At 44.6% G+C, this 18873-nt stretch overlaps 1 protein-coding gene across 1 annotated transcript in view; it reads left to right on the top strand.

The window, feature by feature from the left end:
- The window catches only part of dop1b (DOP1 leucine zipper like protein B), a 33071-nt gene extending 21337 nt beyond the window's left edge, over positions 1 to 11734 (top strand). The window contains 19 exon segments of the mRNA XM_061723381.1: positions 543 to 2115; positions 2253 to 2352; positions 3604 to 3795; positions 3909 to 4031; positions 4850 to 4984; positions 5068 to 5123; positions 5208 to 5312; positions 5423 to 5489; positions 5569 to 5728; positions 6009 to 6091; positions 6186 to 6295; positions 6376 to 6525; positions 6830 to 6891; positions 9591 to 9719; positions 9827 to 9963; positions 10071 to 10126; positions 10224 to 10367; positions 10461 to 10593; positions 11478 to 11734. Of these exon segments, the coding sequence (XP_061579365.1) occupies positions 543 to 2115; positions 2253 to 2352; positions 3604 to 3795; positions 3909 to 4031; positions 4850 to 4984; positions 5068 to 5123; positions 5208 to 5312; positions 5423 to 5489; positions 5569 to 5728; positions 6009 to 6091; positions 6186 to 6295; positions 6376 to 6525; positions 6830 to 6891; positions 9591 to 9719; positions 9827 to 9963; positions 10071 to 10126; positions 10224 to 10367; positions 10461 to 10593; positions 11478 to 11729 (3767 nt within the window). The 3' untranslated portion in view covers positions 11730 to 11734.
- Positions 11735 to 18873: the final 7139 nt, after the last annotated feature.

Genomic DNA, 18873 nt, shown 5'->3' with positions numbered 1-18873 from the left:
ATTTGCATTATACTAAGATGCATTCATTTTCAATGGCTTTTGTCCTTAATGGCTTTTTTCCCCCTTACATTACTTTTACTTTTATACTTTAAGTAGTTTTGAAAGCAGTACTTTTATACTTTTACTTGAGTAAAAAACTTGAGTTTATACTTCAACTTCTACAGGAGTATTTTTAAACTCTAGTATCTATACTTCTACCTGAGTAATGAATGTGAATACTTTTGACACCTCTGGTAGCAAACAGTAAATAGACAAATTACTCTTATTAACATATATACAATTGAAAAAAGTGAAAGGTGCAGCAGTATGAGGTAGATATGGTTATTGAAAGGTGCATTGTTGCAGCATATGATTGTGGTTATTAGGGCACGAGCACTGACAGTGCAAAGGCCCTATTGTATCTGTAGGAAATGTTTTTCTTATTATTATTATTGCACAGTGATTGATTACTCTGAGAAACTACTTTAAACTACTACGAACTACTTTAAATCTGGTGCTTAATTTGCTAAAAAGACACAATCATTGTTGTTGTTTTTTTTAAGACAACCTGAAGTTTCTAAACAACAGAAGACGAAGTTCCACTAAAACGTCGAGGACGTCTGCGGACACCATGGCAGCTGATGTCACCACCTTAAATATTCTCGATGTCGTGGACCGAGAAGCGCTCTGGGCCGCGCTGGACGGCGGCACCGAGTTACCGAAGCCGGCGGACGCTTTAGTGTTGTCGCGGAGCGAGAGTGAGGAGACGGAGGAGGAGGAGGACGAGGAAGCTGAGAGCGAACACACAGAGTCGGCCGACACCAGCGGGGCCCAGGTCTCCACGGAGAACTCCAGTTCGGACTCGGCCCCTCACAGCAGCACCGAGGAGGGGTGTATGATCAACGGCCTGCGGAGGGTGGAGTCCGAGCGCACGCAGGCGTCCGAGTCCCTCTCAAGTGAAGACGAGGACGACCTGGAGCTGGAGGCCATGGCCCGGTCCCGTCTGTTGAAGCAGGAGCGCGAGAGGAGGGAAGCCATCGACTCTCTCTTCCGCTCGGTGCTCCTGTACCCGGCGGCGGGCGGCTGGCGGTACCTCCTCCAGGGTTTGGGGCTGCTGGAGAGCCTGCTGAGGAGCAACGCCGAGGGCCCTCTGGTCGACGCCCTCACCTCCACCTCCCTGGACACCAGCTCCGCTGCACATCTCAACCTGGTCTCCAACCTCCTGCAGCGTCACCAGCAGGCTCAAGACGGCAAGTGCTTCTACACCGGTCTCCTGTCGCCCTCCTCCTCTCCCTCCGTGCCCCCGTCCCTGCTCATCGAGCTGCTGGTCTCCCTGTGCCTCCGCTTTCTGCGCTCGCACTACCCCTCCTACGTCAGCCTGAGTCCTCTGGACCTGCAGGGGAACCGGGAGGTCCAGGTGAAGAGTGTGACGGTGCTGACTCGGATGGTGAACCAGCTCGCCTCCGTAGCACGAGGACAAGAGGGCAGCAAGACCAGCTTGGAGTGCATCCGCAGACTCCTCTCGGGGTGTAAAGTGCAACAATACGCCCTGCTCTCCATGTCTGCATGCATGTACGTCAGCCAGAGAGGTGTGGACAAGGATCCGTCCAAAGGGCTGGAGCTGCTGGAAGAGCAGGGCGGCCTGTCAGAGGAGAGTCTGGTGAATCTGGGGACAGGAGGGGGGCAGGAGCAACAACCCTTGCAAATCGAGTTACTCAAACTACTTCAGGCTCTCATAGTCCTGGAGTACCACGTGTGGCCCGGTGGGGTCATCTCAGCGGGCGGCGGGGCCTCCGGCCAGCCCGTGGAGCCCCGCGAGTCCTCCACCGCCAGCACGCCCCTCGCTCGCGAGTGGCAAACCGCTGTCCTCTTCCAGCAGTCCATCAAAGCGGCCCAGTATGTCCAAAGTCACCCCATTACAGCCCAGGGGATGTTTGTGTCGGCCGCCGCCAGAGCTCTGCAGCCTCAGTACGGGTATGCCATGCACCCCCACTGGGTGTCGCTGCTGTGCTCCTCCCTGCCCTATCTGGGGAGGTCCCTGGGGATCATCGTGGCTCCAATCATCAGCCAGATCTGCAGGAACTTGGACGAGCTGGTGAAGCTGTACGAACATGATGGAGGGAAGACAAACCAAAGGTAATAAACCACATATCACTGACCAAATGAACCTTGTAATTCCCTTTTATGGTAGTTTTTACCAGGTTTTTCATTAATACAGGACATTATTGCACTTGATATGAAATATGTGATTTATGTTTGTCACTTTTGATCAGCTTGAGTGGCAAGAAGGAGAACATCCCCCCCGACTATCCACTGACTCTTCTGGAAGGTTTGACCACGATTACGCACTACTGTCTCCTGGACAACAAGAGGGTAAGAGACACTATGTCCACTATGGGGTCCAGACCCTTCAGTCCCCCCGCGCCCCCCCGACATCAGGAACATTAACTCACCATCAATATTCAAATCCCATCTCAAAACCCACCTGTTCACACTGACCTACTCACTTTAATTTCTCCCCTTCTAGACTACTGCTGATTCCTGATTTTATTTCTGATTTTATTGCATTTATATTGTTGTTTTTTTTAATCAATGTTGTGTGCACTGTTAAAGTGACATCAAGTGCCCTGAAAGGTGCCTTAAATAAATTAAATGTATTATTATTATTATTATTATTATTATTATTATTATTATTATTGTAATTTTTTTTTAATACTTTTTATTCGTTTTCAACATCATCATAAACCAAGAGGACTGACAGATCTGCAACACAATATACATATCATACACACCTCCCAGTGTTACACACACATAAAATTAGGGGAAAAAGAGCATTAACACCAATAATAAATGAAATAATCAAGAAAAAAAAGGAACAGAAACGGAACAGGAACAGAAAATTTAATAAATAAATAAGGGAGGGGGGGTGCAGTACAGTGATGTAATATGCTTTCTTTGATTGTGCATGGCATTTAACATGCTTCTATTACACAACACAGTGGGCGCAGGGTAGGAGAGGTTGTCAAGTTTACAAGATCATATATCATATTGGGGCTAATGCTTGTTTTTGTCCATAGATGTCTGTACAATGTCCCAATGTCCATGAATGCCTTTGTCAAAGTCTAAGAGCAGATTGGTGGCACGTTCCATGCTTAAAATATCCGAGTAGTCTTTAAGCCATTCAGATAGAGCAAAGCATGAGGATGATTCTCTTTAAAGAGAGGAAGCCAAGGTTCATAAGATGATGTGTAGACTTAGATTTCACATATTTAGGTATCTGTACAAGAAGGCATACTAATAGGACAGATAGGTACTTTAACCTCAGTCCAGTCAGTTAGGACCTTTATTATACCGAGCCATAAAAGCCTTAACAGCAGGCCAGTCCCTTAGGAGATGTAACAAGGATCCATGCACCCCACAGTTATGCCAACATTGGTTTGACAGCTCTTTATTTATTTTAGATATGCGGGAGGGGATCATATAAGCTCTGCATAATATCTTCAATTGATATTATTATAATATTTTTTATTATTATTGTCCATGATCTATGGCCTGATCTATGGCCTGCAGGAGAAAAAAAAACACTTAAGTGATGCTCATGTTTCTCCCTTCTTTCTCCATCAGTCCCTGGTTGCCTGCGATCCCGTGGACGTTCGTAATGCGCGCAGTGCTGTGCTGGAGGAGCTGCCGCACATGCTCAGTAGCATGGTGTTTTTATGGGGTGTGGTCCTGAAGGAAGAGCTTCAGAGGCGTGCCACTGACTCTAGCCAGAGCAGCAGACACGCTTCCACATCCATCTATTTTAAAAGCACCAAGGTGCGTCCGTGCATGACGACTCGTCATCCCCGCTGTACCTTCTCTCCTATTGAGGCGTCTGCTTTTGTGTCACGATGCCAAACACCTTTAACTCTTGGTTTGGGTTCATGTAGATCTTGCGTCAGCGGATCCTGGAGTTTCTGCTTCCTCTGAGTGGACAGTATGGAGTTCAGCTGATGGCTTCAGTGGGAGCGGTGTGGAGCAGCAGGCGGAGCAAAAGGAGACATAAAAACAAAGTATGACTTGAGAAAGTAATGGCAATTTTCCACTAGTACCTACTCGCCTCTACTCATCTCAGCTCGACTCGACTCTGTCTGGTTTCTTTTCCATAGCAATTCAGCTCCTGGAGCGGGTAGGCGGGTTGGAGCGACGTATTTGATTGTGTGATCTAAACGAGGAAGACAACAACACTAAAGATGTAGAACCTGGAGGAGATGATAGATGTGCTGCTGGGTCTGTGGTTTGTGTTCGATACCAAGTAAAAAAATTAGAGTGAGAGAAACTTCAAGCGGTGACGCTTTTTAATTTTTTTAGTTTGTCTCAGCGCTGCTGAAAAGTCAGTTGGAGCCGTGAGCAGCTATGAAGTGACAGAGCTCCTGGTGGATCTTGTCGTTCCTTATCTCCGTCTAGATCCCTTTTTAATTCTCTCCTCAGCACCAGGTTTATTAACATCGGCACCTCAGAGTTGGATCACTAAACAGACTTTTGTGCTGCCATTGCCTGTTGAATAAAATGAACAAGAAACCGCTGTCAGAGTCGCTCTTTCGCTGATTTCCGCCTCCTGACTCAGACGTCTGACTCCAACCCCCCGACCAATCGGTGGCCTGTAGTGTGATGACGTCAGATACAGCCGACTCAGCCGCTTAGAACCTCGGCAGAGTAGTTACAGAAAAGTATCTACTCGGCACGTTAGACGCCTAGTGGGAAAGCACCAAACCGAGTGGAGGCGAACCGAGCCGGGCTGAGTAGGTACTAGTGGAAAAGTGCCGTAAATGTCATGCAGTTATTGGCTTCAGGACACCTGCGGATATCTCTACGATCTGTTTCTCTTTAGGTGTTACCTGTCGCCAGCGAGTCTCGTGTAACCATCGTGGAGCTGGTGAAATCACTGAATACCTTGCACGCAGATACGATCCTGCAGCTGGTCAAAGAGGTTGTGAAGAAACCTCATCAGATCAAAGGAGAACAGGTACAAACTCATGCACTTAAAGAACCTGAAGAGTTTAAGTCTGGGTAAACATTTGTGACAATTGTTGCCTTTCTGTCCATCAGAAGTCGACGCTGGTCGATATCCCCATGTTACAGTTCAGCTACACTTTTATACAGAGGTAGGGGCCGATATCGGTTTGAAGGTTTAAAATAATTACTTTTCAAATGTTCACTTTCACAATAATCTGTGTTTGTGCATGTAGCATTTCCGCTCAGGCTCTGCAGGAAAACGTCACTCCTCTCCTCAGTCTGTTACGGGATTCGGTTCAGCTCAACTTGGCCCCACCGGGACACTTCCTGCTGCTGGGGTCGGTTCTTATCTTCATTCAAAAACCTGTGAATTATCCCTTTTAATCTCTGTTGTATGACTGTTATATGTGGAACGACATCTGATGTTCAGCAACCTTCTGTCTTGCAGAATCCTCAATGACTTTGTCAACAGGCTTCCCAACCTGGACAGTAAGAAGGACACTAGAGATCTGCAGGTGAGATGCATATGCATGACTTCATAAGCAGGTGCGGGAAAGATGCTTTGATGACACTAACGATTAAGTTGTCGTGCAGGAGGTAACTCAGCGAATCATTGAAGCAGTGGGGGGGATCGCAGGGTCATCTCTGGAGCAGACCAGCTGGCTCAGTCGCAGTCTGGAGGTCAAAGTGCAGCCGCAGGTGTGCCAGGAAGCAGAGGAGCCGGATGATGCATACGTGGATGGGGATCATTGTGGTAAATTTACATGCTGTTGCAATAGAGAGAATTTAAAGTTTCCTTTTAAAAAAATGATTGTTAAGGCTTCACACAGTTTCACACCTAATGAAATAAGAGAATCTCTTTTTTAAGAAAAATAAATTATAACTTTTTGTCATCAGCAAACTTGATTTTTGAGATTTCCCCAAGCTGGAGGAAACAAAACTCAACCATTTGTTTAGTAAATGCAGGCACTGTCTCCCCGGAACCATAAACGGCTACTTTCACAAGTTATTTTACTTTTTTCTGTCCCTGTCAGAGTCGATGGCTCAAGCTGGTGCCATGGTGTCCTCCTCCGCTCCCTCAGTTTACAGTGTGCAGGCTCTCGTGCTTCTGGCTGAGGTAGGATTTCCTTTATCTATTACTTTCCAGACAAATTGATTTGTAGAAACGTTGGAGAAAGTCGTTATTTTTTAATCGCCATGTTCCTCTGTAGATCTTGGCGCCGCTTCTGGACATGGTGTATCGCAGCGATGAGAAGGAGAAAGCTGTTCCTCTCATCTCGCGGCTCCTGTACTACGTTTTCCCCTACTTAAAGAACCACAGGTGAGTGCTGCTGCGGCGTTATCTTAATGCTCCCAGCTGAGTTCAGCACTTTGCTCTAATTGGAAATGTTCCTCCTGCAGTGCCTACAACATGCCCAGCTTTGAAGCGGGGGCTCAGTTGCTGAGCAGCCTCAGTGGATATGCCTATACCAAAAGGGCCTGGAAAAAGGAGGTGTTTGAACTTTTCATGGAGCCACTCTTCTTCACCATGGATGCCTCCTGCACACACAGGTTTGCACAGTTTTACATCCGATGTAAATCCTTCACTTTCCATTTTCTGAGACACATAAATCATATCAGAATCCCCCGTTTTTAATTATAAATGCGATAATGCCAGCAGGTTGTTTGAGTCATGAGGAATGGAACCTACACAAGGTGTTACTTTAGATCTACATGCCGATTAATCAATGCATGCTTCTTATTGGCTGCCTAAATGACGTGAGGTTATTTGATCAGGTTTAAATTGTCTTGCACAAACATGTTTAAGATGACCGGATGTTTACATCTGCTGCTTGACTGTCCTGTGTCTCTGCAGCTGGAAATCCATGGTTGACCACCTGCTGACTCATGAGAAGACCATGTTTAAAGACCTGATGAGTGAGTTCAAACCCCCTGTGAGACACCTTTGTTGAAACGAGATGTTGACGATGATTTTATAAAGTAATTTATAAATGCAGTATGTCAGAAAAATAACCCATTGCAATGGAAAGACCTCATGTAAAGTAACTTAAACGAAGTTATGTGGATTCAAAGAGGGGGAAAGAAAAAAACGTTTTTATGGAGCTGGTTTTGCAAACTCTACTTTTGTGAGTATTTCTTTTTTTTTTTTTTTAAATAGATTTTTATTGATTTTTATCAAAATGAAACAGACATTAAACAACAAACAAGTGCTCTCTGCAATCACAAAGGTATCAAAACAGGAAGGAAAACATACCACCATCCAAAATAAAATTACTCAAGGTAGGATAGTCAAAAAAAGGATAAGAAACTAATAAATAAATAAATAAATAAAAACCCTGCATCCCCACACCCGCCGGACACACTCCTTCAGTCCTACTGCCTCCCCAGCTACTGCCTCAGTCATCTATCCGCATATTGTGCCAACTACCATCTACGTACAGTAGAAGTATATTAAAATTATAAAAAGTGACGACATCCACTGCCAATCCAGGAAGCAGGAACACACGGAGACACACGTCAAGCACTGGAAATCTGCAACAAAAAACCACAAACAAAGCACGAAACCGGCACGGAGCCATCCAAAACACGAACAGCAATCGACCTAAATCTTGAGATCTGATCGCAGTCTGAGCTAAGCTATCGCTACCGCTACCTAAACCCAAAAACTAGAGAGCCAGCATGCAGGTGAACAAGCCAGTGTGTATGTCTATGTGTGTGTGTGTGTATGTATATGATCATGCATGTGTGTGTGTGTGTGTGTGTGTGTGTGTGTGTGTGTGTGTGTGTGTGTGTGTGTGTGTGTATGCATGTGACTAAATGACTATATGTGTGTGTGTGTCCGGTGTGTGTGTGTGTGTGTGTGTGTGTGTGTGTGTGTGTGTGTGTGTGTGTGTGTGTGTGTGTGTGTGTGTGTGTAAACCAAACAAAGCTCCACCTGAAGTGTATCTATAGTGGGGGAGGGAGGGGAGCAACCCCGCCACCCTTCAGGCCAACGACCCCCACCCGGCAGGGGGCCAGCCCGCCCGGAGAGACAGACCCGCCCCGGCCGCCGACGCGGGCAGGCGCACCCGTCCCCCACGAAAGTGGCCCTCCAAGACCAGAGGGGCGCCCCGCCGTAGAGGCAGCGGGGGGGACCGGAGACGGGCCCGGAGAGAGGGAACCCCCCAACAAGGCGACACCCGCGCAGGCCTGACAACGGAGGGCCCCAGACCCAGGCATCCCATTCATTCATCCATTCACCTATCCGATACCTATACTAATAATAATATAATATACTATACATAATAATAATAATAATACTAATAATAATAATAATAATAACCATCTTTGTATAATATAATATTGATAAATTATTAAGTTTTTGATGTCCTGCCAATGGAGGCTCAAATCCTCCATGGCAGGACCCTTCCATACCGCATTCTCACCGACACAGACATACAATCACGCACCGTTTCCCCCTCCCCGGGGGGGTCCAGCACCGCCAGAAGGCACCCCAGGCTGCACGGCGGGCCCCGCCAGGCCCGAGTAACCCGACCCACCCGTCCCAGGCCCAGGCCGGTGAGGGAACGCGGGTGATGTGGGACCCCCTCCCGCCCCTTGTGTTGAGTGCATGTGATTAATGCCATAAAAACAGGGAGGAGGGAGGGCCAAGTATCGATTGACACCGACCCCCCCCCCCTCCCGAACTACGTGTCCTTGTCAAGTGTATTTATAAAGTGTTGAATGTGCAGTGTCTATTTTGCTGTTAAAACCGTGAGGCGGGGAGTGCCAGGCCCCGCGGGACAGTGCCCCCCACGACCCGGACCCCCGCCTTTCGCCTATGTGCGTATGAATCGTGTAGGGGGGGCAAGAGGGGGAGCGGAGGCCGAAGCCAGGAAGCAGGACCAGCAAAGCCGGCCCTGATAAGACACCCGCGTCCCCCCACCGGCCGTCCAGTAGACGGGGGCCGGCCCCCCGAGCCGGGCAAGGGCCCCACCGTACCTCCAAGGGCGCCCCCGGCGCCGCCGGAGCCCCCAGACGGAGGGGGAAACGGTCCAACATCCTCCCATTCATACTGACAACATAAGACATAGATACCTGGGAATGGTGCCACCCCGCCGTCGCGCCCGCCCGTGCACCCCCCGGTCAGGGGAGGCCCGCTCCCCGGACCCGGCCCCACCCCCCCCCCCCCCCCCCGAGGCCACCCCGGCGGACACCCCAAGGGTCCCGGAGTCCCCACATCCGCAGGGGCACTTGGCCCCCGCCCAGCGACGGAGGACCAAGGCAGCAATGCCCCCCCAGCGCAGACAGCCACCCCCCACCCAGGCAGGGCCGGGCCCTCCGGGTGGGACCCCCACGTCCACGGCCCCGCCCCCCCCGGGAGGCCCGGAGACGCCCCAGCCACAGCCCCCCGCCCGAGCCCTCCCCAGCCACCCCCCCCCACCGCCATGAGGTAACCCCCCCCATATAAATACATAAGTTAAATAATTAGACTAATTTAGAACAAAACAAAACGAAACAACGAGTTATGTGGATTCAAAGAGGGAGAAAGAAAAAACGTTTTTATGGAGCTGGTTTTGCAAACTCTACCTTTGTGAGTATTTCTTGATGTGATTCAGGATTATTTTGCACCGCAGGCATGCAGAGTAGTTCCCTGAAGTTGTTCGCAAGTGCCGACCAGAAACCCATGCTGCTGAAGCGGCAGGCGTTTGCCATGTTCAGCGGTGAACTCGACCAGTATCATCTCTATCTGCCCCTCATCCAAGGTTGGCAATGGCTACTGGATACGTGTAGATTTATGCAAACCTGTTTAGCTCGGGTTAAAAAACGGGCAGTAAAACTGAGCCTTTGGTTTTCCTCCTTTCTCAATCAGAGCGTCTCACGGAGGCTTTACGTATGAACCCAACTCCCGCCGTTTATGCCCAGATGTTCCTGATGTTTCGTGTTCTCTTGTTGCGGATCTCATCCCAGCACCTGACGTCTCTCTGGCCCATAATGGTCACAGAACTTGTAAGATTGCATCCTCTGATTTGACCAAGAATTTCTACACTTGCTGTGTCGAAGAATAATATGCAAGGCTTTTCGTTTCTTTTTTGTCCTATTTAATTTGTTTTCAGATTCGCACTTTTGCACGTCTAGAAAAAGCTCTTCACGGAGATAAAGACATTTCAAAGTGAGTCGATTCCTTCATTTACAAATTGCTGTTTCAGTAAGACACTGTTGAAGCTCTCACTCTAAAAGCTTTGCACCTTTTCCTGTGTGCCGTCCAGACTGGCCAAGGTGATGCGCGGAGCGCTGGACAGAAATGGACCCGCAAACCTCTCTCAGGCAGAGCTGGACATGTACCTGTCAGCCTGCAAGTTTCTGGACACCTCCCTGGCTTTCCCGCCAGAGAAGATGCCCCTCTTTCAGATGTAAGCGTGGTTACGTGTGTTGTTAGATTAAGAAGTAATGGATCAGATTGTCTGGGTTTTATTTTCTCTCATGACCGCTTGTTGATCATGCAGGTATCGCTGGGCGTTTGTTCCTGAGGTGGATGTGAACCGCTACAGCGGCCCTGAGAACGCACTGATAGAAGGCGAACAGGAATGCACGCCGCATGTTGTGAGAGTGTTGGAAGGGATAGAGCAGCGCTTTGGGGTAAGATTCACTCATCCGTGGCCGGAGGAATTAAAGTCGGTCCTAATAGATGGGACCAAATTCAAATATGGTTGCCATGCCAACCAACTCTATTGCTCCCTATGCAAAAATAGTCATCTTGCTGCAAAGGCATGTTTTGTTCTAACTGGAAGCCACCTCAATTCCCATTGTTGTGGTCCATAATGAAAGTTTACATTCCTTATCATCTGATAATAGACCGACAGTGTTTTTAACTCCAGAGCGGATTTCCAAGGAGATCCAGTTTGGTAAAAAAGGAAAAACAAAGGCTTAGAAATATATTGGGTACCGGTAACAAATCACTACTGTATTTTACATTTTAAACTGACTTAATCGTGGCTTTGATTAAAGCAGTTTAAAAAGTGTCATAGAAAACTGTTAGGAGTTTCTCCATTATAGCACATTGATCAAACAGAGCTTGCAGCATTTATTTTGATTTCTGGGAACATTCAGAGCTGTGCTGCTTGGCTCACTTGAAACTGGTACATAAACCACAGATAAATGTCGCCTTTTGGGGTGTTTAAAAAAAAAAAAAAAAAAGAATAGTCTGAGGTGTTACAACTTAGTCATGTACTGTACTTGGTCTTTATTGATTCCGTCCACTCCTGGACAGATTTGTGTCCCTAAATATGAGATTCCATTGAAAAGGGAAAAAACTAAAAGCTATTATGGAAATCAGGAAAACCAACTCTGTTAGCACCTCATTTAACTCCTCACCTGTTTCTCATTTTGGTGCAATAATTTCACATATTTGCTGAATTGTTACCATGAGAACTGAGATGACCTTCAGCTCAAGTTTCCCATTCAGGTTGTTTTTTTTCTCAGACCTTACCACGTCTTTATCATTCCCTCTGTTGTTGTTTCAGACTCTGAATGGGCTGAGTGAGGAATCCGCCACAGAGCCGTTAGAGTTCCCTCTTCTCACCCAGCGCTCCCTGTCCTCCATCACCCAGCTCTTGCCTTTCCTACGCACCCTTTGCTGTTCCTTCCAGGGCCCTCTCCTCAAACCCGACCCCCACGGCGTTGTAGCAAACTACCCAGCGGCAAGTTCACACACTGTCCTGGAGAGGCTGGAGGTCATCACCGAGGAAGAGTTCCTGGACTCCGTGGAGAGCTAAAAACAGTTTTGACTTGAGAAAAATAAATTAAATGGCCACAAAGGGTGATAATGTTGTATTGTGAATTAGTCCAAAAGATGCTTTTTCAGCGTTTTAATGTTTTAACTTGTCTCATCCTCACATGTGTACACGTTACTCTGAGGTGCTCTCCTACTGAAGCTTAATTGGGAAAAAAAGGGACTTTACGGTAGTTTTTCCAGTCACTTTTTTTCTTTCTGATCTGATCTGAGAAAGGTTTATTAATCATAAACTACTAGGGAATGCGTCTTTCTTGTCCAAGATCATCTCAGCTTCAAATGATTTACACTTTCCTTTAAAGCAGATATGTACAGCATCTTTAAATTGTGATCCATGTTTTTATAAGGCATGCACCTTATAATGAAAATGGTTCCAGTGGTGACTTTTAGTTTGACAAAGGCAAGAATTTACTGTGAACCCCAAACCCCCAGCCCCACCCCAACTTTGGTTTACTGCAGTCTGTATATCGACGCTGCAGACGTCTGACTGAGAATGTAAAGAGTGAACATCTTGGTAAATAATTTGTTTTATTGATAATTTACTGAATGTTCTTTGTATACACCTGGGAAATAGAGATATTTGAATTGCCTCAATATGATGCCTGCTTGACATTTTGTGTGTTCAAGGGAAATTGGCCTGTCCTTTTAGTTCATGGATGGTTTTTACTGCTGCCCTCTGTTTTCCACATTTCTGAATGTTTGCATAAGTTATTATGGATGTTTAAAGGACCATGTCAAGTTTGACAATAAAAATGAGACTCATTAAATAATAAACTTAATGTCTGTGTGTGTGGGTTTTTTTTTTGTTTATTTTTTATTTTTTTTGGGGGGGGGACATTTAAGTTTGAGGAAAGATAGAGTGTCTAAAAAAATCAACAACAAAAAGACGAATAAATGCTAAATTGGACTGTCTCAGGTCATTACAGCAAAAGTTGTCTGAGCTGCTTAATTAGAAATAAGTTATTTTCTAAAACCAAGCAACTGTAACTTCATGAGTATTTGTCAATCTATCTTGATTTTAATACTGATGTGGTTAAAGAAATACTAAAATTCATTAAGTAACATTACAAAAAGAAGCGTTAAAGACCTGATAATCTATCACTAAATTCTAATTCTGTTCACTTTTTCCTTTTCTTGGTGTTTATCATCACATTCAGTATAATTAAACTCATATCATGCACATACTGTACAGTATTTTATTGTAATTTTGAAAATGTACAACATTTAACCAGTTTATGTCTTCCCAACAGTGAGCCATAACCAAGAACTAAAATAGGATATAAAAAGAGAGGATTAAATTAAATACATTTAAATTGAATATTATTCTTTGGAAAGATGGATTATTTCTTTTCAGTTTTGAGTTTCCAGTGTGGTCTCTGAACTCTTGCTATACAAATGAACAATTTAGTGAGTACCTTCCTCTAGGGAATTTGGGTTATCCTGACATTTGTTTAAGAAGTAAAGATATATCTTGACCTATGACCGGATTCTCTTAATATTGAGTTTTACTGTCGGTAGACTTGTTAAGGTGTTTGATGATTAACAGCTGCTATAACAGGGTTTCAGTCTCATCCTCTATAAAAGTATGTCTCTGTCTTTTTTCACCCTTTTTTAAACTCATCTACAAGAGACCGACAGAGAAAGAGCAAATCAAATAACCACAACAGTTTCTTTTTTTTGTTTATTTATGTGTTTGTTTTAATACATGCGTTCTTAGCCCATATTTTACATCCCTGTGAAGAACACAATTAGGGACATAACCTTCTCTAGGGTTCACAGACTGGGCAGACCTGTAGAGGGAAAAAACAGACCAATAATAGCTCGCTTTGAGCACTACAAGCATAAAGAATTGGTGAAGAGCTGTGGTAAGGAACTGAGAGGGACTTCTCTTTGGTTAAATGACCACTTTCCTGTGGAGATCAACGAGCGGAGAAAAAAACTGTTTCCTATCATGAGGGAAAACAGGGCCCTGAAACACCGTCAACACTGTCAGTTGATAAGCTGTATATAAATGGACAACTGTATCGAGACTCAAAGGTGACCCCCTGGTTGTTTTAAATTCAGTATGTTGAGTGTTTGTATATTTTTTTTTTTTGATTGCTATGACTACATCCAATACTGATATACCCTGCATTAAACTGGGCCTTCACAAGGGCTTAATTTTAGCACATGTGAATGTATGCAGCCTGCGTTACAAGTATCAGGATGTAGAGCGTATTGTCAGAGATAACTGTATTAACATCATTGCTATTTCTGAGACCCACCTTGATGATTCCTTCTCTGATGCAATTGTAGCTATTGAGGGTTTCTCAGTTTTTAGGAAAGATAGAAATAGGTTTGGAGGTGGAGTCGCCATTTATGTGCAAAATAATTTACCTGCCAAAATTCGTTATGATCTGATGAGAGTAGACATTGAAGCTAACTGTGTGCAAGTCCACTTTCCTTATTCCAAACCAATTCTTGTATGTTGTTTCTACAAGCCTCCTAGTGCAGATGCTATGTATATGAATGGATTGTGTGAGATGTTTGACAAGATATCAGATGAAAATAGAGAAATCTTCTTATTTGGTTATATGAATGTAGACTGGTTGGTGCAGTTATGTCCCAACAGGAATAAGTTGCTCTCTATATCAAATGCTTGCAATCTATCTCAAATTGTTACATCTCCTACAAGAATAAGTCTAGGCAGTGATGGTATCATCTCTGGGACATGTATTGACCATATTTATACAAACGTTTCTGAACAATGCTCTAAGGCAGTTTCTCTTCCTGTAGGTTTTAGCGACCATAATATAATAGCTGTCACTAGAAAGACAAAGGTTCCAAAACTTAAAGCCAAAATCATTTTAACACGGTCCTATAAGAGATTTAATGAAGATTCATTAATTGATGAAATATCCAATATGATTGGAATGTGGTGTGTAGTGAGAATGACCCTAAATCTGCACTGGATTTATTTATGTCAAGATATATATGAGTATTTTAGATAAGTATGCTCCTTTAAAAAAGTTCATGGTCAAACATAGATCTGCCCCATGGCTTGACAACACTCTTAGGACGCTAATGGCAGAGAGAGACATGGCCAAAAAAGCCTGTTTTTGTTCTGATCAACTGATGACAGGCGTAAATACTGTTCTTTACGTAATCAGGTTACAAAACTGAACAAGGTGAAAATAAGGACTATTTCAAACAAAGGTTGTATGAGGCAAGAAATGATAGCAAACAAATATGGAATGTTTTTAATGAAATTATAGGTAGTAAAACAACTGTGTGTACTCCCTTAGTGGAAGCAAATGGATTTGTTCTCACCAAACCAAGTGATATTGCAAATCATTTTAATGACTATTATGTGGGTAAAGTATCTAAACTAAGGGAGGCCATGACTACTTCAAAAAACAGTAAAGCAAATGATTGTATTAAGAATATTATAATGAAAGATAAAAATTGTGAAATTGAATTTGATCAAATTGAGTCACCGAGGTGGAGCGGTTACTCCGCTCTCTTCCTGACAGTAAGTTAGCAGGACTAGATAACCTTGATAGTAAAGTGTTGAGAATGACTGCTGGTATAATAGCATCTCCTATTTGTCATATTATCAATAGGTGTTTGGATGTGGGCCTATGTCCAAATACGTGGAAGGAGGCTAAGGTTATTCCTTTACCCAAGGACACCAAAGCAGCTTTTAATGAGGCAAATTCTAGACCTATAAGTATATTAGCTGTTTTGAGCAAAATCATGGAAAAGTTGGTGCGTTCACAATTTCAATCTTATTTTATATCAAACAAGCTTTTAACAGACTTCCAACATGCATATAGAGCAGGTCACTCTGCTACTGCTTTGATACAGATGACTGATGACTGGCTTAAAGCTATAGACAACTCAATGCTGGTGGAAGTTGTGCTGCTAGATTTTACTGCTACTTTTGATGTGCTTGACCATTCGTTACTGGTTGAGAAATTTAAATGTTATGGTTTTAATTTTTCTGCCTTAAAGTGGATACAAAGTTATTTGTCCTACAGATCACAGAAGTGTTTTTAAATGGCTGCATATCCAGTAGCAGAGGTCTTGAGTGCGGCGTGCAGCAGGGAAGTTGCCTAGGACCATTGCTCTTCTCGGTTTTTACTAAGGACCTATCTTGGGCTACCAAATGTGCTAAAACGGTTCTTTTCGCAGATGATTCAACATTATATCATGCTGCAAAATCTTGTAACACACTAAATTATGTCTTGAGCAGAGAAGTTGTGCATGACTGGATAATTTGTAATGGACTTGTGCTTAATATTTCCAAGACAAAATGTATTGTGCTGGGAACTAGGCACAGGGTATCTACAAGCCCAAAGCTTGTTCTAAAGTTGTGCAATTTGGCAGTTCAACAAGTTGAAAGTACTAAACTCCTTGGAGTGATGCTGGATTGCACTCTGTCTCGGTCTCATCACATTAAATTATATTATTTTAAAAATGGGAAGAGCAATTGGTATTTCTAGGAGATGTGCTTCTTTTGTTGCCTGTCCCCTCTTACGTCAGAAAGTTCAGAGTTTAGTGTTACGTCATCTTGACTATTGCTCCATGGTGTGGTCACCTGCTGCAGTGGTGACCTCAGGAAGCTCCAGGTGGTCCAGAACAGGGCAGCACGGTTGGTTCTGGGCTGTTCACTAAGGTCTAATGTGAGCCGTTTGCATGCCTGCCTCTCCTGGCTTACTGTTGAGAAGAGATTCATGTGTAATACACTTGTTCTGTTCAAGTCGGTCATGAGCACAAAAACCCCAGTGTTTATAAATGAACAGATTGTTTTTAGGCATACTCATTTCCCCCCTGACCCCCAGTCTGGCCCTCGGCGGGAGGGTCCCCCCTTATGAGCCTGGTCCTGCTCAAGGTTTCTTCCCTCCTAAAGGGGAGTTTTTCTTGCCACTGTTTGGCTTAAGGTTTTTCTCCCACTAGGGGAGTTTTTACCTGCCATTGTTTATGTAATAACTGCTCGGGGGTCATGTTCTGGGTATGGATCTCTGGAAAGCGTCTAGAGACAACTTTTGTTGTATTAGACGCTATATAAATAAAATTGAATTGAAATTGAATCATTATAACACTAGAGGGTCCAGTCAGCTCAAATTACCAATTCCAAGGACCAATCATCTTAAGAGATCTTTTATTTATAGATCAGTGACTTTGTGGAATAACCTGCCTCAAAACCTCTGCTGCCTACATACACAACAAATTAACTTTAAAAAGAATCTTAAAGTCTACTTAGCATTGTAAAGTCTTTGTTGTTTTTTTTTGTTCTTTTTGCATTCTGTATTATTTAATAGTTTTCTTTTCTTTAATGTAAAGGTATCTGTTCTGCCCTGAATGTGTTTTTGATATGTTCGAAAGTCGCTTTTATTTACATGTATTTCCGGCGCCTTTATTTTGAAAATCTCCCGAACCGGAAGTAGGTAGTGCAGCGAGAAAACACGTTGAAAACTTGTGTTTACATTGTCTCACGGCCGCAATGATGCAGTTATCTTTCAGAAAGCAATGGTTTTTTACACCGAATTCAGTGCAGTCAGAAATGCTGACTTATGTGTAACAAGAAAATTAAAGGAGCAAGACGCTCACATCCTGGCTTCTGAATAAGGAGTTTGGCTGGCTGTTTAATCTACGTTCACGCAAGAGCATAACACGTAGAGAGAACAGTACAGTAAAAAACCATATAATCAGAGGGATTTGCCTGCTGCAGTTATGGAAGCCCAGACAACGCAGAAAGATGAAGAGGCAGCGTCAGTAGCCGACTCAAAGCGCTCGTCTTCCTCAAAGCGCTCATCTTCCTCCAAGCATTCAGTGGCTAGCGCTGCTGCTAAGGCCAGAGCCGCAGCTGAAGCTGCACGCGCCAGAGTTGCATATGGACAAAAAGAGTTGGAATTAAAGAAGCAAAGAGCCAAATTGGATTTGGAAAAAGCTACAATAGAGGCAGACCTAGAAGCACTAGAACTTGAAAAGGCAGCTGCTGCTGCTAACGCAGAGGCTGAGATTTTGGAAGCTGCAGCACGGTCAGAATATGAGGACATCGGCAGTGTTATAAGGAGTGACGTTTCACCGAAAGTAATTAAAAAGAGAACGGAGGCATATCTGGACCAGCAAGCTCAGACCAGCTTCAGCCCTAACACACCTGCCCCACCCACAGTGTCCCCTCCTCACATAAAAAAGACACAGCCACTGACTACGCAGGACCCCCCAGTGTTAAGCCCCATCCACCATCATGATGGTTCGCCCGTAACACCAACGCACACTTCTGCTAATGCTCCAGCTGCTAACATGATAGACTTTGCTAAATATCTGGCACGCAGGGAGTTAGTAACTACAGGTCTTACAAAGTTTGACGACCAGCCTGAGAGCTTCAGAGCGTGGCAGTCCTCCTTCCTCAACGCCACTCAAGACCTAGACCTAACAGCTGGTGAAGAGTTAGATCTACTGGTAAAATGGCTGGGAAAGGACTCATCTGAACACATTAAAAGAATGCGAGCAGTACATGTCACTAACCCCGACGCTGCACTACAGATGTCTTGGACGAGGCTCAGAGAGTGCTACGCCAACCCTGAGGTGATAGAGAGCGCTCTATTCAAGCGGTTGGACAATTTTCCTCGTCTCACTTCAAGAGAGAACGCCAAACTAAGAGAACTTGGTGACCTGCTCATGGAGCTGCTTTCAGCCAAAGAAGATGGGTACTTACCTGGACTCAGTTACCTTGACACACCTCGGGGCATTAACCCCATCGTTGAAAAGCTGCCAATAAACCTGCAAGAAAAATGGCTGTCTACTGGGTCGAAATATAAAGAACATTATGCTGTAAGTTATCCCCCATTCTCCTTCTTTGTTAACTTTGTCAACGGTGAAGCAAAAGCTAGGAATGACCCCAGCTTTGTCTTGATGAACAACAGCCGCACTCATCTCCGTACTGAGAGGCCCATAGCAAAATATGATGGTGTGAGAACAACTATAGCCGTTCATAAGACAGACTTGTCAGCAGCAGCAGGCCCAAACTCAACGTATAGAGCAGAGATGGAGAAGAAAAACAGTGGTGATCCAGCAAAAAACTGCCCACTTCACAATAAAGCTCATCCTCTGGAAAAGTGTAGAGCCTTTAAAATGAAGCC

The sequence above is a fragment of the Cololabis saira genome, chromosome 6 (genome assembly GCF_033807715.1).
Source record: "Cololabis saira isolate AMF1-May2022 chromosome 6, fColSai1.1, whole genome shotgun sequence".
NCBI lineage: Eukaryota > Metazoa > Chordata > Actinopteri > Beloniformes > Belonidae > Cololabis > Cololabis saira.
Note: the sequence above shows the minus strand (reverse complement) of the source record. Positions and strands in the feature narration are given on the sequence as shown.